Raw genomic sequence first — 18,374 nt, forward strand, 5'->3', positions numbered from 1 at the left:
GGGATCCGGGCCCGTCTAGCCACCACAGAGGTTCAAAGTCGCCCATTTACGTATTTTCTATACCAGACACACATTCGGTACTTTTCGGCATATACCTACGGCAAAGTTCCGAACTGGACCTAGCTCATTTCAAATTTATTGACCCAGGCTATTCCCCACTTTAATATTTTTCTGGGATCCGGGCCCGTCTAGCCACCACAGAGGTTCAAAGTTGCCCTTATGGCAAATTTTCATTATTAATCCCACACTCGGTACATTTCGGAATATCCCTACGGCAAAGTTCCGAACCAGACCTAGCTCATTTTAAAGGTCTTGACCCAGGCTATTCCCCACTTAAATATTTTTCTGGGATCCGGGCCCGTCTACCCACCATAGAGGTTCAAAGTCGCCCATTTACGTATTTTCCATACCAGACACACATTCGGTACTTTTCGGCATATACCTACGGCAAAGTTCCGAACTGGACCTAGCTCATTTCAAAGGTATTGACCCAGGCTATTCCCCACTTTAATATTTTTCTGGGATCCGGGCCCGTCTAGCCACCACAGAGGTTCAAAGTCGCCCATTTACGTATTTTCTATACCAGACACACATTCGGTACTTTTCGGCATATACCTACGGCAAAGTTCCGAACTGGACCTAGCTCATTTCAAATTTATTGACCCAGGCTATTCCCCACTTTAATATTTTTCTGGGATCCGGGCCCGTCTAGCCACCACAGAGGTTCAAAGTTGCCCTTATGGCAAATTTTCATTATTAATCCCACACTCGGTACATTTCGGAATATCCCTACGGCAAAGTTCCGAACCAGACCTAGCTCATTTTAAAGGTCTTGACCCAGGCTATTCCCCACTTAAATATTTTTCTGGGATCCGGGCCCGTCTACCCACCATAGAGGTTCAAAGTCGCCCATTTACGTATTTTCCATACCAGACACACATTCGGTACTTTTCGGCATATACCTACGGCAAAGTTCCGAACTGGACCTAGCTCATTTCAAAGGTATTGACCCAGGCTATTCCCCACTTTAATATTTTTCTGGGATCCGGGCCCGTCTAGCCACCACAGAGGTTCAAAGTCGCCCATTTACGTATTTTCTATACCAGACACACATTCGGTACTTTTCGGCATATACCTACGGCAAAGTTCCGAACTGGACCTAGCTCATTTCAAATTTATTGACCCAGGCTATTCCCCACTTTAATATTTTTCTGGGATCCGGGCCCGTCTAGCCACCACAGAGGTTCAAAGTTGCCCTTATGGCAAATTTTCATTATTAATCCCACACTCGGTACATTTCGGAATATCCCTACGGCAAAGTTCCGAACCAGACCTAGCTCATTTTAAAGGTCTTGACCCAGGCTATTCCCCACTTAAATATTTTTCTGGGATCCGGGCCCGTCTACCCACCATAGAGGTTCAAAGTCGCCCATTTACGTATTTTCCATACCAGACACACATTCGGTACTTTTCGGCATATACCTACGGCAAAGTTCCGAACTGGACCTAGCTCATTTCAAAGGTATTGACCCAGGCTATTCCCCACTTTAATATTTTTCTGGGATCCGGGCCCGTCTAGCCACCACAGAGGTTCAAAGTCGCCCATTTACGTATTTTCTATACCAGACACACATTCGGTACTTTTCGGCATATACCTACGGCAAAGTTCCGAACTGGACCTAGCTCATTTCAAATTTATTGACCCAGGCTATTCCCCACTTTAATATTTTTCTGGGATCCGGGCCCGTCTAGCCACCACAGAGGTTCAAAGTTGCCCTTATGGCAAATTTTCATTATTAATCCCACACTCGGTACATTTCGGAATATCCCTACGGCAAAGTTCCGAACCAGACCTAGCTCATTTTAAAGGTCTTGACCCAGGCTATTCCCCACTTAAATATTTTTCTGGGATCCGGGCCCGTCTACCCACCATAGAGGTTCAAAGTCGCCCATTTACGTATTTTCCATACCAGACACACATTCGGTACTTTTCGGCATATACCTACGGCAAAGTTCCGAACTGGACCTAGCTCATTTCAAAGGTATTGACCCAGGCTATTCCCCACTTTAATATTTTTCTGGGATCCGGGCCCGTCTAGCCACCACAGAGGTTCAAAGTCGCCCATTTACGTATTTTCTATACCAGACACACATTCGGTACTTTTCGGCATATACCTACGGCAAAGTTCCGAACTGGACCTAGCTCATTTCAAATTTATTGACCCAGGCTATTCCCCACTTTAATATTTTTCTGGGATCCGGGCCCGTCTAGCCACCACAGAGGTTCAAAGTTGCCCTTATGGCAAATTTTCATTATTAATCCCACACTCGGTACATTTCGGAATATCCCTACGGCAAAGTTCCGAACCAGACCTAGCTCATTTTAAAGGTCTTGACCCAGGCTATTCCCCACTTAAATATTTTTCTGGGATCCGGGCCCGTCTACCCACCATAGAGGTTCAAAGTCGCCCATTTACGTATTTTCCATACCAGACACACATTCGGTACTTTTCGGCATATACCTACGGCAAAGTTCCGAACTGGACCTAGCTCATTTCAAAGGTATTGACCCAGGCTATTCCCCACTTTAATATTTTTCTGGGATCCGGGCCCGTCTAGCCACCACAGAGGTTCAAAATCGCCCGGGTTTAACCTTATTTAAGCAGTCCTCGGTAGGTTTTCACTATACATTTCTGTTTTTGTATTTTTGGCTTTCCATACATATTTATTATTTTTATTTTTAAATGTTCCTTGAGTGATGGTTTTTGTTTTTGTTTGTTATATAATGTATTAAATTACATCTTTGGTGTTGATTTATTGATAAAAATCTATATAAAATAAAGACAAATATGCAACTTATATAATGGTTTATATTCGAGGACAACGAAAATTTACGACAGCTTGAAGGGGTCATAAAACGATTTCCGGCGAAGCCTTCCCTCATGCTTTTTAATGATTTTCAACTAAATTTGAATATTTAACCGACTGCTAGCGGCCGATTGGACATTGAATATCAATTATCGAATAACAAATAATGAACGGACTGCTAGCTTCACATACATATTTTAAACGGACTGAAATGCTTTTAGAACCAGTACAAGCCGTGAAATTGTCGATTTCCGGTGTTAGATAGCATTTAACTAATATTTAGCGATTTTTGGAACGTTTGAGTCTCATTCAGTTTTTTGGTTTTTAGACATATCCCCAAAATTGGCTGCTGGAAAAAAGTGGCTGCTATCTTGATTGGCCGATAAAAGTGGCTGCCAGCTTGAGTCTAGTGAATTTATCTGAGATATTCATTTTGATCGCTTTTATCACATTCTTATCTCCATGGAAAAGTTAAGAAAAGGTTTAAATTTATAACAATTGCATCTGTAAAATCTTCAAATTTAACATTGGATATATAGATATTTTTAGGCAACAATGTATTAATTAATAGCATTGACATTAAAAATGTAAATCCATTTATAATAAATTGTAGTGTATTTAACCCAAATATAACTTATTTCCAAAAGCAGTGTGTAGCAAATGTCATATGGGTATCGGGGCGAATACAAATCATTCAAATATTTTCGTTTTATATGCGTCGTCCTGTGTTCGTTGACATTTGTATTCGAAGCAATTTAGTTCCAGATGCTGACACAAGTGTTTTAATTAATGTTAAGTAAATGTTATCCTTTAATTTTAATTTGTGTTTTGGGCTAGCCGGCGAGTTAAAGTACAAAGTAGGGTTGGTGAATATTCATTTTACATTAGTTTTTCTCGATTTTGTCTTGCGTACAAAATTTGAAACTTGGTATCCATGATTAGTTTTTTTACTACCATTTTTTTTAATCGATTTTAATTGAAATCGATTTTAATCTTAAACTTTTTTCTATTTCAGGGTTAAAGGTATAGATAAGCTAAGAGTGGTAGATTCGTCAGTTATGCCTTCTCATGTTTCTGGAGATTTATATGCACCTATTGTAATGATGGCAGAGAAAGCGTCAGATATCATCAAGTCGACCTACAGAAAAACATACAAGAAAAACAGATTACGATAATTTACGGCCATTGAATTGAATCAGAATATCTTGTTTATTATCAGTTCTTGAACAAAAAGAAAAATAATCGGTGGTTCTAGAAAACCTTTTTGAAATAAAAGAGCGATGGAATATTTCTCAATAAGATGGCAACCAAACAACACAGAAGAAAAGACTTATTGCATTGTCTTTAAAGATTAGTTTTAAGTTACAAATATTGCTTATTTCCAGAAGTTACGGAAGAAGATCAGTTTCTTAAATATTGTTTTTGCACGATTTAAGTATTTAATCTTTCCTTAATATAAGGTATCATATATTTAAGGAAAGCATATAACGCTTACCGACCAAAAGGCAACACAGTGTTGATGGTTTTGACTAGTATCGGATTGGAATTGTATTTTCGTGTTTTTATCATGATATTGTACTTTTAGAGAAATATGATGCAATTAAGGTAGGACAATTTCACGAACTTGATGCATGTACTAGAATGTAAAAAGTCATGGAAATGACGATATTTGTTTTTATTGTTACAGTTGTAAATAAGTTGTGTATATATAACACAGGTATTGAATGACCCATGATATGACGAATAGAATGCATATTGTGCTGTATCTTAGTTTTGTTTTATCTATGGTCGCTATAATGTAAAAAAAAACATTTGAAATTATTATGTATTAACATAGGATGAATTACATAAGTGCATATTGTTTTAGTCTGTGTATCCAAATATCTGAACGATAAGTGGATTGTAAATAAGATATAAAAAAGAAGATGTGGTATGATTGCCAATGAGACAACTCTCCACAAGAGACCAAAATGACAAAAGTTTAACAACTATAGATCACCGTACGCCCTTCAACAATTATTATTATTTATTATTACTTATTTTATTAAGCAGTATCTGCTTACCCTTCCGGGACACTTGTGATCATCCCCAGTTTATGGTGGGGTTCTTGTCGCTTATTCTTTAGTTTTCAATGTTGTGTCTTTTGTACTATTATATGTCCGTTTGTCTTTTATTTTTTAGCCATGGCGCTGTCAGTTTGTGTAAGACTTTAAGTTTGACTGTCCCTCTGGTATCTTTCGTCCCTCTTTATTATTTTTTTTAATTCGAAGACAAACTGACGACGCGATGGAAAAAAACAAAAACATCGAAAAGACATTCTACAAGACAGAAAAGACAGTCTTCAAAATACAGAAAAGTAAACTTTAAAGACTGGACAAAATAAATACGACAAAAACAATATTTGGGTGAACGCAGGTGCTTCGGAGGTGATAGAAAATCTTGCTTAACATTTGGAAAGCTCAAACACCTAAAAAAAAAAAACGAAAACTTTTAAATAGTAGAACACTTGAGGAAATAACTTACTGAAAGTGACCAAAAAAAAGAAAACACAGTTCCATCTTCAGTTAACTTTGACTAAGGAGATTAGAATTGGTAAGATTCTTATTGATTTTTAAATTTATCAACGGAGAATTTTAAGGATGATAAATTATCAATAAATAATATCGGTTCGAAGCACTTACTATTTGGCTAATGCAACCCTTTAAGAAGCAGCGGTATCGACCCATAGCTAAATTAAGAAAATCACACCTACATTCGTTTACATTTTATCTTTTTTGTTGTTCAATTGTATACAATACAATTTGGTAAAATCAAATCACTAGAGCGAACATTTATATTATATCACTAAACGAAGAGAGAAATTCCAAAGCCAAATCTCAAAAGTCCAAGGAAAACTGTAAATACCATGGGAAAAATTGGGTGCTTCGGAAGGATAATCAGTTGACACGTGGCATTTGCAATATTACTCAAAATTTGGTGACATGTATCATCCGTTTATGTCACAATTGAGGAAAAAGTGGACGCTATTACTGTGACAATTGGAATATATCCGTAGTCAACTGTGACATAGTTATTGCATAATTTCGATCAACCGACACGTGGCATTTGCAATATTGCTCAAAATTTGGAGACATATCTCATCCGTTGATGTCACAATTGAGGAAAAGGTGAACGGTACTACTGTGACAATTGGAATATATACGTAGTCAACTGCGACATAGTTAATCCATAATGTCGATCAACAAATTCGTTAGAGAGTGGATAATACTGTCAATCTTTTAATCAAATTTTATTGATTAGTAAAAGAACTAAGGAAATACACTTTAACATTCCTTTACTACGGATGTAGAAGGGTAAACACTTATATACTGAAATCATTATCTATAAATTATAGGAATCAAGAGTTAACACGATAAAGATGACAGTAGTATACCGCTGTTCAATAGTCATAAATCGATTGAGAGAAAACATATCCGGTTATACAAACTGAAACCCAGGAAACACGTCACTTATAAGAGGAAGAAAAAAAAATAAAAGAACACTGAAGTTAAACAAAAAACAAACGACAATGCAACATACGTTATTTTAAAACTATTAGAAAACAGCTGCCATATTCCTGACTAATGGTACAGGACAATTTAAGAAAACAAAGGTGGGTTCAACCTGGTTTTGTGGCTAGCCAAACCTCAATGAGTGTTTCAAATAACGTCATTATATGTAAGATAGAAGAGTGAACATATATTGTGAATAATTTTACTTGTAAAGTGCATTTCATGCAAATATAAAATCAACAAAACAAAAAAGTGTTCAACACTGTTGCTCTCTCCCTATTTCTCACTCGCAAACACGTTCTTTCTCATTGATTCGTGCAATCTCAAAATCACCCATTCTCTCTCTCCCTCTGTTCTTGTGCCTTTTTTTCTCTCCCATTCTTTCTTTTAATCTCAATGTCTTGAGTGAATCTCATTGAACACATATGCCTCTATTTCAAATTAGGAAATTTAGTTCAAAGTTTTATAGAATAGCCCTAACTCATCGCTGATTCTAGGTGAGCAAATACAAATATTTTGCATTTGCTAAATAAATAATGAATTAAATGTACACCATGGTTCAAATGAAGAATAAATTAATGTACCCAATATAATGTCACTTTTAAGAAAGTTAAAATGTCAGATTCGTTTTCTTGATTTTTCATTCCTTGATTTCTTATTTTTATTTCGTCTCCTCCTTTTACGATTGCTTTTGTTCTTTCGTCGTTTACGTAAATTATCATCGATATCATCACTGTCCTCGTCACTTTCATCGTCGCCCGGTACTTCCTCATCATTGTCATTTGTTATTGCCTTCTCATAGTTTTCAGTTTTGTTCGCAATTTGTTTGCTTTCATCTAATTCATCGCTTTTCGTATCGTCTTCATTGTCATCTGAGTCATCGTCAACGTCTACAAGTGTCCTGTTTTTTAATGAAAAATAATTGTTAGAGGGCAGCATCGTAACACAAATACTGGTACATTAAAATTGTATGAGTCCATACTTCAATTTGATGTAATGTTAAAAATATTAAATTTAAAAATCATCAAAACAAAACAAATACAAGAAATTATTTGTAAATTTGTCTTAAGAAAATTTTAATGTTAAGGAAAAAAACTTAATTGATCTAAATGTCCAAAACATAGCAGATTCTAATACATACACTACATATATAAACTAAAGCAATTCGAATGACATACATATAAAATTCTATTCAGTTTTAAAATCAAGACTTTCATCGATGCCAACTTCCGAAGAAAGGTTGTCGGCTCTCCGGACATTCCCGAAGTCCTGTGTTTTATAGCCGAGTTTATGAGCTTCGTTCTTTGCTTGGAAGCTGCATCGATGAAAGGAGGGTAAAAACATGTTTTGTTAAAACTTTGACCCAAATACTAACTTGAAGAATTTTATTTTGTTTTGAGGTTAGTTTCGAAGATACAACAATTAATGTTAAGGTCAATGCAGCGTATGATTAGGTGTTATTTAAAATGAGGACAGAAGCAAAATGAATTGTCAAAAATCACGTGATTTGATGTTGGTTAGTTTCACTTTTCAAGATGATTAAAATACTGAACAAGAATAAACAGGTCAATTTAATAAATGTACTGCATAACAACACTTGCTACCATACAAATTTTAAAACAGTTCACTCATTTAGTTGCAAAAACATGGCAGTGAAATCGCTCACTACAGATTAAAAAAGGATAGAACTAATTTGTAATTCCCCTGGAAAAAAGTGAATGCAAGAAAAGCAGCGACCCCTATATCAGAAGCACTGCTCCGCTTAGGATTTAGTATTCCATGCGCTTTATAAAAAAAGATATCACAGTTGACAAGATAATTTGTTAGTTTAGAATGAGATATTATAAGAAAGAATTTCGTTATTATTTAAGATTAAAAAAATAAATAATTATAAACTCTACAGTTAACTTTTATGTTTCAGGACTTTTTAGAAGCCACCATCCGTCGCGGTCATGCACATTTTCAAAAAATATACCATAAGCAAAACGAATAAAGCATGCACAGAACTATATATGATGATGAAAATCAATGATAATATTACCATTTAGTCACGTTGCATGCCATGATCATGCTACTCCGAAGCCATATTGTTTATTTTCGATGTAAAATCTATAACCGATATCCCATTTTTGATTTTCGTAGTTGGAAGTTTGTTTCTTTTTATCTCTTTACTATAAACTATGCCATTCGTAGGTGAGTGTAATTTCATTTCTAATTTCGAATCTGAGTTACCAAGTTTCTTAATTAGATTTTCAATGAGTTGAGCGACTTCATTGGCCTTTCGTCCATAAGTGTATTTGGAATTTCCGATCGATGGAATAATCACTTTGAGAAAATATCTTAGTATTGCCAGATGATTAAGTATGATTGGAACAATTGGTCTGGTAGATGAACGAATTTTAGTTAAAATTCTGAAAAGTACAGAATAATATCTTATTATTATTAATTTTTTTTTAAATTAGTAAATTTCAACACAGTTATCACACAAACAAACTATCATCTCGTTTTAGTCCATTCGAATTCAAACTTATTATTGGAAATTAGTACAAAACAAATACTATATGATAATATAATTTTCTTTTTGAGAATATTAAACTATTTTTTAAGACTATTCATGCATTAGTGGTTATCATGGCAATCCGAATTTCTTTGTGCATTTTATATCTTGTGAGTTTAAAAAACAAAGGTATTTCCGATGGGATTTTACCTTTTTGAATGTTCAATGCAGCAGCGCATAAAGAAGTTTTTACATCGTCTCTTTCCGGCTTTGTATTGTTTTGCTGTAACGTGAGCCTCGTTCTCACACCTGTCCCAAAAATCACCATGGATGTATCCAATACCATACTTCTTTCCCAGATCACAACACTCAAGTTTAGTCTTAGTTCTTTGAAATTTTCTCTTCAACACTAAAATATATATAATTCGACATTTCATAAACGAAATGCATTTCACCATAATATGTTGGATATGCATTTTATTGAGTTTTATTTACCACGTTAGACTTATCTCTCGGTTTGCCTTTTATATGAGCAACACGTAGTTTTATTCGATGTCCACTGAAATCACCCTTGTTTTTGGTGGGTTTCGTGTATCTCAGTCTCAGGTTTTCTATGTTGTGTTTCGTTTCATGTTTTTTGTCATGTCATTGTCAGATTGTTTTCGACCTATGAATTTTACTGTCCCTTTCGTATCTGGTTCACGTTTTATACAATATGTTTTGGTTTTTAAAAGTTTACATATACCCGAAAATCCGTTATTCATACATGTACCATTTCATATTTTTCAACATAATATTAAATATAATGCGGATCCCAATGCTTGACTTGGGATGCAGACAAAAAGTGTCAAGAATGAAATATGTCAATAAAATCTTTTGAAACTTGAAACTATTTATGGGGTCTCAAGCTGTAAGTCACACTTATAAAATCGTGTTCAAGACCATAATTTGGCATGTACATTTAACAGTTCACTTAATAATACCCATAAAATAGGGGCGAAAGATACCAGACGGATAGTCAAACTACTAGCACATAAGACACAACATAGAAAAAATAAAGACTAAGCAACACGAAACCCACCAAAAACTGTGGGTGATCTCATGTGCTCCGGAAGGGTACGCAGATCCTGCTCCACATGTGGTACACTTCGTGTTGCTCATTTTATTACAAACACGGTAAGTAGTCTCATTCGGTAGGTAACATTCATGAAAAGGGAAGTCACGACGTCAGGAATATGTCCGTTGTTATCTATGAAACGGGTTTCCATAACGGTCAACCATGTCCTGTTCATATGACAATAAAATACCCAGCTTACGCAAAGACTTGAACTATCACGTTGTGTTCATTTACCATAATAATTGAACATACAATGTATCACTGCATACTCAATATATATGTGTACTTAGTTTTAAGTTGATGCAACCATAAACTAAAACCAAGACGTAAAACTACAGACCGGAAAATAATGATCATAAGGCGGAAAATACACATTAAAATCCTTTGTTTGATGTAGAACATACCTTCAGAGGTTTCCGTTGAAAAAGTTGATGCCAAAGTAGTGATGTCGTCCTTCTTTTGTATAGATGGACTTGTAACAAGTTTAACTGCTGTTTCATCTAAATCAGTTTTATGCTTGTTGTTCGTTTGTTTTTCTTCCTTGGATAAGTTTTCGCTTCCATCGACGTTTTCATTTTCGTCACTTTCATCGTCTTCCAATTCATTGTAATTGTCTGTTTTATTTTTCCCAAAACTTTCATCATGGGGAATTTCTATATTATCGGCAATCTTGCCAACTGACTGAATGCTGTCATCATTCTTTGGTTCGTTCATTGTCAAGATCATTGGGTTGTTTTGAAGGTCATCATTCATATCATTTTTCGATTGTACAATCTGAAATAAAACATAATTCTATCAAAATATGTCGTTTGATAAATTTTACCTGAAAAAATAAATTGATTATTTAAAATAAAACAATCATACAGTTTCAAGCTTAATTATATTCACAATGATATAAAGAGTTACAACAATAAATGTTATACCATCTACCTTGTAACCAATTTCTGTTTGGAAATCCTCCAAATCATTAATAGGTTCCGATTCATCCATATTTTCTATGGCGTCAACATGGCGACCTGTTCCGTCCACCATAGGGCCACTTGAAAAACATTGGTACCTCCCTTCGCCTGAAATTTCACTGATAATTGAAGGGAACATATCTCATAATAACATCTCATATTTGTCTACAGGTCGGTGTTAGCTTTTTCAATTTGTTTTGCTTTAGCAATGAAGTTTTTGTTATTTTTAATTAGTTACAAGTTCACTAATAATGGATTTAAAAAAATACAAGTTGATAAATAGATAAATACAAAACACAAATACATTGCTATATCAGAACAAAACAAAAGAAACACCTGCCTTTTAATTGCACTCCTGACAATGACGACCAAAAAATTAGCAAAATGTCGTTCTGTTATATTTTAGGTATAACTATTACGGGATGACATATAGAAATGTCAAATGTCAAATTTGGTTTATAACTGCATTCGAATTATTATGAATATTTATTAACCCAAAGTCCGCATTTCTTTTATGCGTTTTCAAAGGATTACATATTTGATCCTTTGATATTTGAAAACAGATTTCCAGACAATAATAAACAAATGAAAACAGCACGTGAAATTTCGTGCTTTGAAAAATAATAAATAAAATAAAAACCAAAAAAACACCAAGTAGAACAGATACAATGTAAGTTTTGATTGACTTTAGCACTTAGTCTGATGAATCCAATCATATTACGTTCATTTGTGCGATTTTTTGAAGTTTGTTATCAAAAACTAGTTCATCCTGAACATGCATGAAATATTTGCCAATTTTTATCTGGGTCTGCATGATTGTTTGATAAATAATCAACGTATTCTGCCTCTAAATATGCACGAGTATTTGCCACTGGACGTTATAAAGTATACAGAAAAGAACTCGTTCACAATTCTTTAAAGCTACCAATCGCATATTTGAACGTTATTTGGGATGATATAACACGTAAAAGTGACATAGGCTTCAACTCGATTGATTTCATCGATGAAGGATTATTTCATCGATGTTAGATATAATTTCATCGATGTTGGATACAATTTCATCGATGTAAGACAAGATTTTATCGATGTTTGATTTTATTTCGCTAATGCATATAATCGATATTAGATACGACTTAGATATGATTTCATCAATGTTAGATTACGTTTCATCGATGTTAATAATTTCATCGATGTTATTTATTTCATCGATGTTTATTTGATACCTACCTAGCCTCCAGCAGCATTCATCCTGCCTCTTGATCATAAAATCTCTTCTTTTATCTGTAAAAGGTACAATGGACTCTCCATAAGCGCAAAATTTGTCTAACCTGTGGCGTCTGACATCAGACAAGCAGTTCTCTTGCTCAGAGGGAATCTTAGATAAAAACAAATATCACTGTATAAAAATGTATTATATCCATTATGGTTTTTGGTTATTTTATATTAGTTTCGGATAATTTCCAAGTAGCCTCTAATTTTCTTTTTTTCCCTCAATATTTCTGAAATCTTTCAGCCCCCTTTTTTATCGATTCTGAAAACCCCATTTACGCTCTATGGCGTTCCTTCATGGTCCGTCTTATATATATATAAGCAACACAGCGTTTACTTATTGTACAAGTTAACTACTAAACAACTCAAATTGAAATATAATGAGGCCCTTCGTGGGGTGATCACTAATCACATAATCAATATAAATGCATAATCATTAAAAAAAAATAATAAGGTACTGAAGTTATAGAAAACACAGTTCTGGAATATCGATAAATCATGAAATATTTGGTCTGGTAATAACTGGAAAAATCACTAAAAACGGCCAAGTAATTACGTAATCAAAAACTCCAAAAAGGAGGCTCTTTTTCTCACCATTTTACAACACTGCTGTACTTCAAAGATTCTTTGGTCAAAGGCCAATATCCAAGCTTCTTGTTCAATCCATGGCATTTTACTAAAGTCCACCTTTCGTCTTGTTTGGACATAAGTCCGTCTGGCAACATCATCCGCTGAAGCACCGTCCGTTACTTCACAGAGAAGCTTGTATTTCTCTTGTTTCGACATCTTTAAAGAAAAGATATATGAAAGTTAAAAGCTGCATGTATCTAACCCGAAATCCAAATCAGATGAATTCTTACATTTTCCTTTAACAGAAAATATGAACGTTCAAATTGTTTGTTACTCATTTATTGTATCGAAATTGCTAGAATTATTTTAGAAATATTCAAAATATCAGATCAAAGCTTGAATGCTTTGGATATCAACAGACCTTTACGTAAATATAAGAAGATGTGGTATGAGTGCCAATGAGATAATAAACATGGCCGCCATGAAAAAGTCAATCAATATATTGCCTACCTGTTTTAATGTCACCGAGCCTTCTTGGGGGCAGATTCGTTTAGTCAGGTAACCAGTAACGACATCTTCATCTTCCATAAAATAAACGCTTTTGTCAGCAGATTCCACACGAGCTCTAAAATAAACAGTCTAATATACGTACATGTAAGTAATTGAAATATCATTTAAGAACGGATTGAAAACTTCAAGAATAGGAACACCCAAAGGATAGCTGTGGAATAGACATAATGTCACTCAGGTCTTTTTTCAATCTGCAGTAATTTAAACACTCGCCAAAATGTGGCCTCCGTTTGAAACATCCTATAGATTATTTAGGAACACTCTTTGCACGTTCAAAACCCTTGCAACAATTCTTTGAGGGGTCCGTAGAGGGCCAAATGCTATACACCCGCCTTTTCCATTGAAATGCGATTTTTAATGAAAATAAGAATTGTAATTATCGAAACGTTGTACATTGATTTATAAAAAGTACAAAAATGAAGTACGAAAAAACAATTTAACCAAACTTTTAATGTAAAAATTTCGTTGGTAAATCAAAATAAATATATATTAATTTTTTTATTTAACCTCAGAATAATTGATGAACATTACTTTGATAAATATTGATATTAATCATTATGATAATGAAAACATAAAGTAGAGCCTCCTCATGGGATGTTAGATATATGTGAATACCTGGCTGTATTTATATTGATTATGTGATTACCTAGATTGGTCCCCTCCGTAAAACATTCAGTATGCCTTCGGAATATACAAGTATTGTCAAGAATTTCAATAACGGCCGGGAAACAGACTAGTGATTAACAGACCTAATGTGTCATGATTACTACGTATTTGATATTCTGTAACTGTATTTTGATTATTTGATTATCCTGTTTAAAACTTCAAGTGAATTACTATGTGATCATATTGGCCAAAAAAATGTGATTTCTTGAACATCCCCATGATGAACCTCAAATAGAATACCTGACAAGTATGCAGCCACAAGCAGGTGCCGTCCACTTGAAAGTAAATTTATATGCCGCTGGTTTCGTGTCTTTGAAAACCATGTGTAGACAGTTTTCTGGCTGAAGATATAACCCCTTGGTGGCATCGAGTTTTCCAACTTTGCATCTATCCGATTCTGTTTGCAACCAGAGCAGAACATCTCCAAACTGTGTATTAGGGTCTTGTGCCAAAACATTGACTAAACAAACAAATAAATATATGATGATATTACAAATCTACAAAAAGGGAAGCCTTTAAAAAACTGATATCTTGAAATGTTATATTACACTAGAACTCCCGAAAAAGGGTCCAGACTTGGTGGGAGTCTTTATTTCTGTTATCTTTATTTATTAATTATAGTCCATTTTCTATTTTTTTTTTTTACATTTATTCTCGATTTTCCTATTTAATACCGCATCCCCCCTCCTACCCATTATTCTTGTGTAGCCCATATTTAACTCTCCTTTACCTTAATCCCATTATTCTCTCTTTTGTTTAACAACATCCAGACCCTCATAAAATGTAAGAACAATGACATTATACCAAAATATCTCGATACGGATTTATCCAATTGAAATGCCAAATATTATAGGCCTCTAAAAGGTTGATTGATTAGTTATTTACATGTGTTTCTGTTGTAAAAATGTATGAAATATTTGTCACTGGGTGCACAACTATCATTCACGAAAGAAGTACTAAGCAGGTAAAAGAAGATGTTCCCGTATATCTATTTGAATTAAATATCAATGTCTAGAATTAAATATTTATATCTATGCATCTATTTATTTGCTCATTATCAAAGTGATGACTTTATTGTAATATAGCAAAAATTTATTTCGTAACTTTAATCGTAGTTCTATGAGGATATGATGCATCTTTTGATATGCAACAGCATTTTTGGATAAATAAATAAAAAAAGATATTATAAATTTTCGTTTGCCTGGTATTTTTTTTCAGCAAGATTTATTTGGGTGTTATAAATTAGTTTATCAAAAAATGCTTTAATTTGTCTAAAATCTAAACACTTTAAAAAAATTTAAAAAAAACCTGGCACGACCGAATTTGATTACTTAGAAATTGTACAACAAATGGTTGCAAGTTCAAAAACAACTTACTTTCATATTGTTGTCCTGATTCGTATCCATGTTTCTGTATTCCTCCAACATCTATCTTAAATACTGGCTTTTTGTCGTGTCTTACATTGACACCCCTCTGAGAGCCTTGTGGAATGCCGGTTGACGGACAACTTCTACGGAAGTCCGACGATGGTCGGGCATATATACCTACATTTAAAATAAATGGTCATTGAAGGGTTTGAATTGTTTGGTCGGGCATATATACCTTCATATAAAATAAATGGTCATTAAAGGATTTGAATTGTTTCATAATTGTCATGCTGGGTGCCTTTTATATACGACTATACGGTAAGGATTTTACTCATTGTTGGAAGGCCATATACAATGTAGTGGCCTGTAATTGCTTATATTAACTTCATTTGAACTTTGGTGGATAGTTGTCTCATCTTTCTATATTTTTAATAACGTACAGTTTATTTCTTCTGACATTAATGGTTTCAAGAACAATGGAAATTTTGTTCCCAAAATCGTTGACTTAGATGGATTAGTTTTTATTTCCTTCTATTATTTGATAATAACCAATTATTATAGTATTATTGGGATAAATACTTTCAAATTCGAAGGGAATGGTTACTACAGATTTTTTAAAAGAGATTGCAAGCTAACTTATTTTTTTTTATCTGTCACCCTTATGAAAAAGGTTACAAAGACATACATCCATGATTTAAAAAATGTGTTAAGCTTTACAGGTGTTTTGTTTTTAATTTTCTGTGTATATTTCTAATGTCAAATGGTCAAAGTACGAGAGTTTCATAATATTTATTGTTATCTCAGCTCCAATTTACAATACGACATTTCACTTATTATGTAATCAATATCAGAATTTACACAATAAAAAAAAAAAAAAATCAAATTAAACAAAATGATTAAATAGTAAAGGTACAAACAAATAAAAAAGGAGAAGCAAACTGTCCAGCTAAAAAATGACCACGTGCTAGATAAAGGACAAAAGATACCCAAAATAATCCGACAATAGAAAACTTCTAGTAGATGATCCTGCAGGTAAAATATTTTTCTAAAAGATGAAGAAGTTGTGATGTTAATAATTTTTTTAAGAGAATTCAACAAACAATCCAAAAGCGCTAAGCAAAATAGTAAAATTTTTAAAAAATCAAAAAACGTCAAACATTAAAAAAATATATTTTCATTTAACTTAATAAATCAATTAGTTTATAAAAACATTTACTTACCCTTCAACTTTATCTGAATCCCCAAAACCAACAGTAAGAAGAAAGTGTTGACAAGGAACATCTGATTTTGAATCGGTCCCACTTCAAAAGGTCCGTCTGCTCCGGACAGTGACTTTGAAATACAGCCATACCCGCTCTTAGTCTAATATTATATAGGTCTGTCCCACGTGATATCACTCATGTACACGATGAAAGTTATGGATAAAAATGCACATTTCGATTAAAATTTTAAATCATTGTTTATATTAATAAGATTTCAATACATTAATATTTTACGTTTAATAATATATTTAAAATTTTCCATTTTGAATTAAATAGAATTTATGTTACATTTAGTACGATGAAATGTACATGTTTCACTCGTGATCTTTCAATACAAATTTAAATATCAAATATAGACGACCACCAGGCGTGTCCTTAACAATAATGTTAATGTGCTATTTGAATTTAAATCTGTATGATGGCTTTGTTTGATACTATTTCAAATCGGTCTTCCATCTCTCAACCTTGGTCAAACTCATTACACTGTAAAGATTTTCACACGAACTACAGTTTAACGAGATTTAAAATTTTCCATTCAGTTAGATAAGATTAAAAAAAATTGGAGACAAGATAATTTTTTGCCCTCCCCCTTTTTTTCAAAAAAAAACCCGTTAGTTTTCTGTTTTTTATTAATTTCATTTTTTTGGGTGTTTTTCTGTATTATATGAACATACATATAATTAAGATATTTTGTAGTTGCTATTCATTATCTCTCTCGAGTTTACTATCCACAGCGGTCAATGATATATCTACACTTGAAGTTGTAATTGTATTAGCTCACCAGAAATTAATTTGGAAAAAATCGTATTATTTTCCTTAACTAAAAATTCGAATCCCGAGCCTACCAGTAATTGCCTTTATTCTTTTATATCGTGTTTATATCTTTACAGAGTTGTCTATACGAAACTTTAAACTATTCTGTTTTTGTTCGTTGATTTCAGACCAGGAAAATACCCCATTTACTTCGTGTATAACGGTCAGTGGCAAATATTACATGAAAATTGACGAGAATAAGTTGATGTGGTATGAACCCTGTTTGGTACTAGACAAACTGAGTTCACAATGGAAAAGACCAAATCAATTCGTTCATTCTGAGCAGTTTATTCTGACTCGTGTCCATCAGTCTAAGCTCCAACTATTTAAATCAGCGTGCTGATCAGTGACGAAGCAGCAAACGTGGAATTGTACTTTTTTAATTTTTTGGTTTTGCCAGGTCGGGGATCAATTCAACAATCTCAGAAATCGGATTTAAGTGGATGTCGTTTGTTTATGTGTTGCATATCTGTTTTCGTTCAATTTTTTACATAAGTAAGGCCGTTAGTTTTCTCGTTTGAAATGTTTTACATTGTCATTTCGGGGCTTTTTATAGCTGACTTCGTGGCATGGGCTTTGCTCATTGTTGAAGGCTGTACAGTGACCTATAGTTGATTATTTCTGTGTCATTTTGGTCGCTTATGGAGAGTTCACGGTCTCATTGGCAATCATACCACATCATCTTTTTCATATTAGTATATACTATAGGCGGTTGTAGTAGTTATATGACAAAAACCAAATATGGTAGGTCTGTTTTATCCTATCGCTTACTTAAGAAAAAAAGTTCCAATTTGTCAATTAAAAAACCAAGATGTTTTATATTTTTTTTAATGTTTATTACACTTTTATCTTATACAGGTTTTGA

General features: G+C 33.7%; 1 protein-coding gene across 2 annotated transcripts; it reads right to left on the reverse strand.

Annotated features, from left to right (window-relative positions):
• Nucleotides 1-6,607: 6,607 nt before the first annotated feature.
• Nucleotides 6,608-16,793, reverse strand: LOC134687195 (uncharacterized). 2 transcript variants are annotated; one of them, XM_063547293.1, is made up of 11 exons: nucleotides 16,655-16,793; nucleotides 15,444-15,611; nucleotides 14,308-14,527; nucleotides 13,342-13,456; nucleotides 12,856-13,047; nucleotides 12,220-12,367; nucleotides 10,964-11,100; nucleotides 10,438-10,807; nucleotides 9,127-9,325; nucleotides 8,461-8,830; nucleotides 7,091-7,320 (listed from the first exon to the last, which is right to left on the reverse strand). In XM_063547293.1, the coding sequence occupies exons 1-10, from the start codon at nucleotides 16,713-16,715 to the stop codon at nucleotides 8,491-8,493; spliced, it is 1,950 nt and encodes a 649-aa protein (XP_063403363.1). In that variant the 5' UTR covers nucleotides 16,716-16,793; the 3' UTR covers nucleotides 7,091-7,320; nucleotides 8,461-8,490. The 2 variants fall into 2 exon arrangements, with proteins under 2 accessions (XP_063403364.1, XP_063403363.1); XM_063547294.1 differs by lacking the exon at nucleotides 8,461-8,830 and having other exon boundaries at nucleotides 6,608-7,320.
• Between the last annotated feature and the right edge of the window lie 1,581 nt (nucleotides 16,794-18,374).

The sequence above is a fragment of the Mytilus trossulus genome, chromosome 10 (genome assembly GCF_036588685.1).
Source record: "Mytilus trossulus isolate FHL-02 chromosome 10, PNRI_Mtr1.1.1.hap1, whole genome shotgun sequence".
Lineage (NCBI taxonomy): Eukaryota > Metazoa > Mollusca > Bivalvia > Mytilida > Mytilidae > Mytilus > Mytilus trossulus.